The 7,500-nt window shown below is 48.9% G+C and overlaps 2 protein-coding genes across 4 annotated transcripts in view; one reads left to right on the top strand and one right to left on the bottom strand.

Annotated features, from left to right (window-relative positions):
• Nucleotides 1–6,346, top strand: part of cln3 (CLN3 lysosomal/endosomal transmembrane protein, battenin) — a 10,627-nt gene extending 4,281 nt beyond the window's left edge. Inside the window, exons 8-15 of the mRNA XM_080833828.1 lie at nt 356–499; nt 2,164–2,324; nt 3,707–3,759; nt 3,878–3,946; nt 4,362–4,417; nt 4,693–4,786; nt 4,965–5,105; nt 5,511–6,346. Of these exons, the coding sequence (XP_080689954.1) occupies nt 356–499; nt 2,164–2,324; nt 3,707–3,759; nt 3,878–3,946; nt 4,362–4,417; nt 4,693–4,786; nt 4,965–5,105; nt 5,511–5,627 (835 nt within the window). The 3' untranslated portion in view covers nt 5,628–6,346. The remainder of the gene's footprint in view (nt 1–355; nt 500–2,163; nt 2,325–3,706; nt 3,760–3,877; nt 3,947–4,361; nt 4,418–4,692; nt 4,787–4,964; nt 5,106–5,510) is intronic.
• Nucleotides 6,347–6,669: 323 nt separating this feature from the next.
• The window catches only part of nudt9 (nudix (nucleoside diphosphate linked moiety X)-type motif 9), a 7,286-nt gene continuing 6,455 nt past the window's right edge, over nt 6,670–7,500 (bottom strand). For all 3 annotated transcript variants that reach the window (XM_080835839.1, XM_080835838.1, XM_080835840.1), the window contains one exon: nt 6,670–7,500. This exon is cut by the window's right edge and continues 839 nt beyond it. The gene's annotated coding sequence lies outside the window, so the exon portion shown is untranslated.

Genomic DNA, 7,500 nt, shown 5'->3' with positions numbered 1-7,500 from the left:
ACACACACACACAGACACACACACACACAGACACACAGACACACAGACACACAGACACACAGACACACAGACACACAGACACACAGACACACAGACACACAGACACACAGACACACAGACACACAGACACACAGACACACACAGACACTTTCTCACAGACACACAGACACACAGACACACAGACACACACAGACACTTTCTCACAGACACACAGATTACACGCATACACACAAACCCCAACACACATGTGGATCTTAAAGGACGCGTGTGACACATGTGAATGTTATAGGGATGTGTGTGTTGGTCATTCTGCTTGTTTATTGTTATTTATTGTTGTTTATTGTTTACCCCTTAGGGCGGTGCTGAGTGGGTGGGGCTCGGGGACAGGTGGGGCAGGTGTGGGCGGAGCCTTGCTGTACTCGGGGCTCACGCAGGCGGGGCTGACGCCACAGGTCACCCTCCTCTGCATGCTGCTCGTGCCCGTCGTCATGGCGATCAGGTCAGTAGGTCACCCTCCTCTGCATGCTGCTCGTGCCCGTCGTCATGGCGATCAGGTCAGTAGGTCACCCTCCTCTGCATGCTGCTCGTGCCCGTCGTCATGGCGATCAGGTCAGTAGGTCACCCTCCTCTGCATGCTGCTCGTGCCCGTCGTCATGGCGATCAGGTCAGTCTCGCGGCCTACCCTCAGGAGCTTTTCTCTCTCCTTCATCTCCCTCTCCTCTCTCTCTTCCCCCTCTCCCCTTTTCTCTCTCCTCCATCTCCCTCTCCTCTCTCTCCCCCCTCTCTCCTTCTCTCTCCCCTGTCTCTTTCTCTCTCTCTTCCCCCCCTCTCCCCTTCTCTCTTTCTCTTTCTCTCTTCCCCTTTCTACTTCTCTCTCTTTCGCTCCTCTTTCTCTCCTCTCTCTCTTCCCCCTCTCCCCTTTTATCTGTTCTCCATCTCTCTCCTCTCTCTCTTCCTTCTCTCTCCCCTGTCTCTTTCTCTCTCTCTTCCCCCTTTCCCCTTTTCTCTCTCCCTCTTCTCTCTCTCTTCCCCCCTCTCCCCCTTTCTCTCTCCTCTCTCTCTTCCCCCTGTCCCCTTTTCTCTCTTTCCCTCTCTTCCCCTCTCTACTTCTCTCTCTCTCGCTCCTCTTTCTCTCCTCTCTCTCTTCCCCCCTCTCCCCCTTTCTCTCTCCTCTCTCTCTTCCCCCTGTCCCCTTTTCTCTCTTTCCCTCTCTTCCCCTCTCTACTTCTCTCTCTCTCGCTCCTCTCTCTCTCCTCTCTCTCCTCCCCTTCTCTCTCTCTCTCTCTCTCTCTCTCTCTCTCTCTCTCTCCTCTCTCCCCTGTATCTTCCTCTCTCTCTTCCCCCTCTCCCCTTCTCTTTCCTCTCTCTCTTCCCCCTCTCTCCTTCTCTCTATCTCTCTCTCTCTTTCTCTTTCTCTCCCTCCCTCCCCCTTTTTTTCTCTCTCTCTTCCCCTCTGTGCTTCTCTCTCTTTCTCTCATCTCTCTCTTCACCCTCTCCCCCTTCTCTCTCCTGTCTCTTTTGTCTCTCTCCCTCCCCCTTTTTTTCTCTCTCTCTCTCTCAACTCCTTTTCACTTTCTCTCTCCAGAGATGTTAAGGGAATTATAGGAGGCAAATTGAAAATACTTATCTCAAAGTGGTTGATGATAATATTACTATGATAATTATGTGCAGAAGGGGGGAGTGTGTGTGTGTGTGTGTTTCTCTCCTCTCTCTCTTCACCCTCTCCCCTTCTCTCTCCTGTCTCTTTCTCTCTCTCTTACCCCTTTCCCCTTCTCTATCTCTCCTCTGTCTGTCTCTCTCTTTCCCTCTCTCTTTCTCTCTCTCCCTCCCTCCCCCTTTTTTCTCTCTCTCTCTCTTTCCTCTCCATCTCTCTCTCTCTCTCAACTCCTTTTCTCTCTCTCTCTCCACCTCTCTCTTACAGACGATGTTAAGGGAATTTTAGCAGGCAAATTGAAAATGCTAATCTTAAAGTGGTTGATGATAATATTACTATGATAATTATGTGCAGAAGGGGGGAGTGTGTGTGTGTGTGTGTATGTGTGTGTGTGTGTGTGTGTGTGTGTGTGTGTGTGTGTGTTTTGTTGGTATAAACATGAGAAAAGGTACGGTATTTTAATACTCTCTCTCTCTCTCTCTCTCTCTCTCTCTCCCCCCCCCCCCCAGTTACTACTTCCTGCTGGTCTTCCCCCCCTCGTTCCCCCAGTGGAGCTCAGGGGAGGCGGGGCCATCTGTCTCTGGGGGCGGGTCCTCTCAAGAGCACCGCCCACTCGTGGATGAAGATGAGGAAGAGGAGCAGGAGGCGAGGGCTCTGAGTGAGGGCACAGGTACGTCAGAGACGAGGGCGAGGGTGAGGGTGAGGGCACAGGTAGAGGGTGAGGGTGAGGGCACAGGTAGAGGGTGAGGGTGAGGGTAGAGAGTTAGGGTTAGGGCTTTGGGTAGAGGGTGAGGGCACAGGTAGAGGGTAAGGGCACATTTAGAGGGTGAGGGCTTTGGGTAGGGTGTGAGGGTAGAGGGTGATGTTGGGGGTGAGGGCACAGGTAGAGGGTGAGGGTGAGGGTAGAGAGTGAGGGTGAGGGTAGAGGGGTGAGGGTAGAGAGGAAGAGGGTGAGGGTAAGGGCACAGGTAGAGGGTGAGGGTGAGGGTGAGGGTTAGGGTTAGGGAAGAGGGTGAGGGTGAGGGCACAGGTAAAGGGTGAGGGTGAGGGTGAGGGTAAGGGCACAGGTAGAGGGTGAGGGTGAGGGCACAGGTAGAGGGTGAGGGTGAGGGTGAGGGTAAGGGCACAGGTAGAGGGTTAGGGCACAGGTAGAGGGTGAGGGTGAGGGCACAGGTAGAGGGTGAGGGTGAGGGTGAGGGTGATGGCACGGGTAGAGGGTGAGGGTGAGGGTACAGGTAGAGGGTGAGGGTGAGGGTGAGGGTGATGGCACGGGTAGAGGGTGAGGGTGAGGGTGAGGGTACAGGTAGAGGGTGAGGGTGAGGGCACAGGTAGAGGGTGAGGGTGAGGGTGATGGCACGGGTAGAGGGTGAGGGTGAGGGCACAGGTAGAGGGTGAGGGTGAGGGTGATGGCACGGGTAGAGGGTGAGGGTTAGGGTAAGGGCACAGGTAGAGGGTGAGGGTGAGGACACAGGTAGAGGGTGAGGGTGAGGACACAGGTAGAGGGTGAGGGTGAGTGTAAGGGCACGGGTAGAGGGTGAGGGTAGAGGGTGAGGGTGAGGGCTTTGGGTAGAGGGTAGAGGGTGAGGGTATCTATCTGCCTTATTTAACATCACCGTCCCTTTTCTGGAAGTAAAGTAATACCGACATATTTCTGTAATTTGCAACAAACCTGTGATGAGCGCATTTAATCAATAAATCAATGAATTAATCTATCTCTGGTGTCCTTGAAGTTAACATGCATCACAAGTTAATGCAGTTAATCAATCAATTAATCAATCAATGAATCAATAAATCTATCGCTGATCTCCTTTTAGTTTACATTCACCACAATGTGTGTGTGTGTGTGTGTAAGTAGGAACACCTTAACCGTGTGTGTGTGTGTGTCTGTCTGTGTGTGTGTGTGTGTGTGTGAGTGTGTGTGTCTGTGTGAGTGTGTGTGTGAGTGTGTGACATATTATTTGTGATGAATGTAAACTAAAAGGAGATCAGTGTGTGTGTGTGTCTGTGTGTGTAAGTTAGATCACCTTAACTATGTCTTGGTCCTCTCAACAGACCTGAAGTCAACAGGAGCTCTCAACTTCACAGAGAAACTGGTCATCCTCAAGGTGTGTGTGTGTGTGTGAAATCGTATTGTATTTAGTGTGATGGTATCTGTGTTCAACATACGTTTGTGTATTTATTGTGTGTGTGTGTGTGTGTGTGTGTGTGTGTGTGTTTCCTCAGGGTCTGATTCGGTTCATAGTGCCTCTAGCGGTGGTTTACTTCGCTGAGTACTTCATCAACCAGGGACTGGTGAGTGGCCTCTGGCGCCCTCAGCTGGCTATCCGCTGCTACGACACCCCAAGCTTCACAGACCATTAACAGGGTCAGCTTTAAGGCAGTTAGCTTCAACCATTCAGCTTCAACCACTTAGCTTCAACCAGTTAGCTTCAACCACTTAGCTTCAACCAGTTAGCTTCAACCAGTTAGCTACAACCACTTAGCTTCAACCAGTGAGCTTCAACCAGTTACCAATCAGTTCCTGTTGCCACTGGTCATGTGTCTGTGTAGCTGGCCATTGGTCATGTGATGTCAGTCTATTGGCCACTGGTCATGTGATGTCAGCTGGTCAGGCTATTGGCCGTTGTATATTTTGGTGCCAAAAACTTGTGTGTGTGTGTGTGTGTGTGCGTGTGTGTGTGTGTAACTGTGTTAATCATTTCTGCAGTTGGAGCTGTTGTTCTTCCCAGAGTCCTCCCTGTCCCACGCCGAACAGTATCGATGGTAAGACCACTGTGTGTGTGTGTGAGTGTGTGTGTGTGTGTGTGTGTGTGTGTCAAACTGTTTCTCAGAATAACTCAACAGTTAAACGTCTGCTTTGTCTGCAGTTGTAGAAAAACAATGAAATGCTGCCATGTTTAAGTTTGTAGATATTTGAAAAAGTCTGTAGGTTGGGGAAAAGGAAATAATTTAGTTGTACCGACTCACTCTGTGTGTGTGTGTGTGTGTGTGTGTGTGTGTGTGTGTGTGTGTGTGTGTGTGTGTGTGTGTGTGTGCAGGTATCAGTCTATGTACCAGATTGGTGTGTTGGTGTCGCGCTCCTCTCTCTTCTGCATGAAGATCCGCTGGGTCGGGGTTCTGTCTGCACTACAGGTGAGGTGTGTGTGTGTGTGTGTGTGTGTGTGTGTATGCGCGTGTGTCTGTGTGTCTGTGTGTCTGTTTGGTGTTCGCGTGTGTGCTTTACTCCAAAAGTGTGTGAACACAGTTCTTCTGACGTCCGCTGTGTGTGTGTGTGTGTGTGTGTGTGTGTGTGTGTGATTTGCTCCAATAGTGTGTGAATGCGGTGCTGCTGACGTTGGCTGTGTATTACCAGTTCCTGCCGGCTGTCTGGGTTGTCCTCATCATCGTCTTCTATGAGGGGCTGCTGGGTGGAGCCGCCTACGTCAACACCTACTACTACATCAGCACAGAGGTGTGTGTGTGTGTGTGTGTGTGTGTGTGTGTGTGTGTGTGTGTGTGTGTGTGTGTGTGTGTGTGTGTGTGTGTGTGTGTGTGGAGCCGCCTACATCAACACCTACTACTACATCAGCACAGAGGTGTGTGTGTGTGAGTGTGTGTGTGTGTGTGTGTGTGTGTGTGTGTGTGAGTGTGTGTAGGAGCCGCCTACATCAACACCTACTACTACATCAGCACAGAGGTGTGTGTGTGTGTGTGTGTGTGTGTGTTTGTGTGTGAGTGTGTGTGTGTGTGTGTGTCTCCGTCTGACCTGTGTGTGTGTGTGTGTGTGTGTGTGTCTGTTCTGTGTGTCTGTGTGTGTGTGTGTCTTTGTTCTGACCTGTGTGTGTGTGTGTGTGTGTGTGTGTGTGTGTGTGTGCAGACAGGTGATCGGGAGCGTGAGTTCTCCATGGCTGCAGCGAGTGTCGGGGACAGTCTGGGAATCTCCATCTCTGGAGCCACGGCCCTGCCCCTCCACCACTACTTCTGTTCCCTCTAACACACACACACACACACACACACACACACACACACACACACACACACACACAGACACACACACACAAACACACGCACACACACACACACACAGACACACACACAGACACACACGCTCGTATACACACACACACACACACACACACACACACTAATGCTCTTTCTCACACACACACACACACACACACACCCTACCCTAATGTGGTTGTTTGCTGCTAATTGACTAATCAGGACCAAAGCAGGAGAGGCCCCGCCCCTCTTTTTTTTTACTTGAGTTTACTTGTTTTTAATTTTATGAGCTTGCAGATGCTTTTAATGCTTTTACGGTTGTTCATGTGCCTCTTTGAAGGGTTCTTGTGTGCTTGTGTGTGTGTGTGTGTGTGTGTGTGTGTGTGTGCTTGTTTGTGTGTGTGCTTGTGCGTGTGTATGTGTACGTGTGTGCTTGTATGCTTTTGCGTGTGTGTGTTTGCCTACGGCTACATCCATTCTTGTGTTTGTGTGCGAGCCTGAAGCCTGATTATACACACACAGTTAATGTTTTAGTGCCTCTTCTCTTAGCTTGTCGTATCTTACTAACACACACACGTGCAAACACACACACCACCAATGGTACAGAACATTGTGACTTTTTATACATTAGATTTTTTAATCAAACCTTTTGGAGAAAAAAATGCATTTTTGAAAACTGAAATCAATGTGTTAAATAAAGTGTAAGTTATACTGCAATCTCAGCCTGTAGTTTCTTTATTGTATATGCTGCAATAACATTAGTCTCCATGACGACACAGTGAATAGTTACTCGTCTTCAGAGGAGAAGAACGAACAACCTGACTGACTGGCAGGTAGACACACCTCCTCGTCCTCATTGGTTGGATGACCTCTTTCAGAAAGGGAATCTGCTCAGAAGCTACACACACACACACACACTACTGCCCAGAAGCTACACACACACACACACACACACACACACACACACACACACACACACACATCCACAACTGCTCAGAAGCTACACACACACACATGACTGCCCAGAACCTACACACACACACGACTGCCCGGAAGCTTGAAGGGACCGGTTATTTATTATTCATAGTTTATAATGGTATGCCATAGTCAATAATTCCACCTTATTTATACCTAGTATAAGTATATTACTTTTATTGGCATTTCTTGGTGAGGGCTCTTTGTTCATACCTGGGGATGGAGGTGAGAACTCCCTTCCCCCCAGGTTGAGACAAAGGTGTCTGCAGCCATGGCCTATTTTGAATCAATGGTAACACCCCTTAAAAATTATGTATATAAGAGCCTTTCTCACTAGAGCTAGGTAGATAATCTTGAGGCGAAGCTCTGGGGAGTGGAGCTCAGGCTCTGTCTCAACAATGTGTGGCGGCCATTGTTATAAGAAAAAACCTGAAACATGACTGACAAATCCACAAACTGAGTCTTCCAATATATGGTAGAAAATTAGATACCATCAAGCTACACACACACACACACACGACTGTCCAGAAGCCACACGCACACACCCACGCACAAACACACACACATTCAATAAGTACCACATGACACAAACACACACACACACACACACACACATCTGTATAGTTTGGTTAATATCTTTCTTACTAGATACACACACACACATCTGTAGACTTTGGTAGTTTGGTTGATATGTCACTAGATACACAAACATCTGTATACTTTGGTTAATGTCACTTGCAGTCATTTACAGTCATGGTCATACTGTATCAATATTTTTTATTAGGTTCATTCATGTTGATCAGTAACAGCATAATTAAGTACTTTTGATGGGGTCATTTATAGTGTGTGTTTGTGTGTGTGTGTGTTTTGATTGGGTCATTTATAGTGTG

The sequence above is a fragment of the Sprattus sprattus genome (genome assembly GCF_963457725.1).
Source record: "Sprattus sprattus genome assembly, chromosome: 3".
NCBI classification, from domain to species: Eukaryota; Metazoa; Chordata; class Actinopteri; order Clupeiformes; family Clupeidae; genus Sprattus; species Sprattus sprattus.
This window is presented reverse-complemented; position numbering and strand designations above follow the sequence as displayed.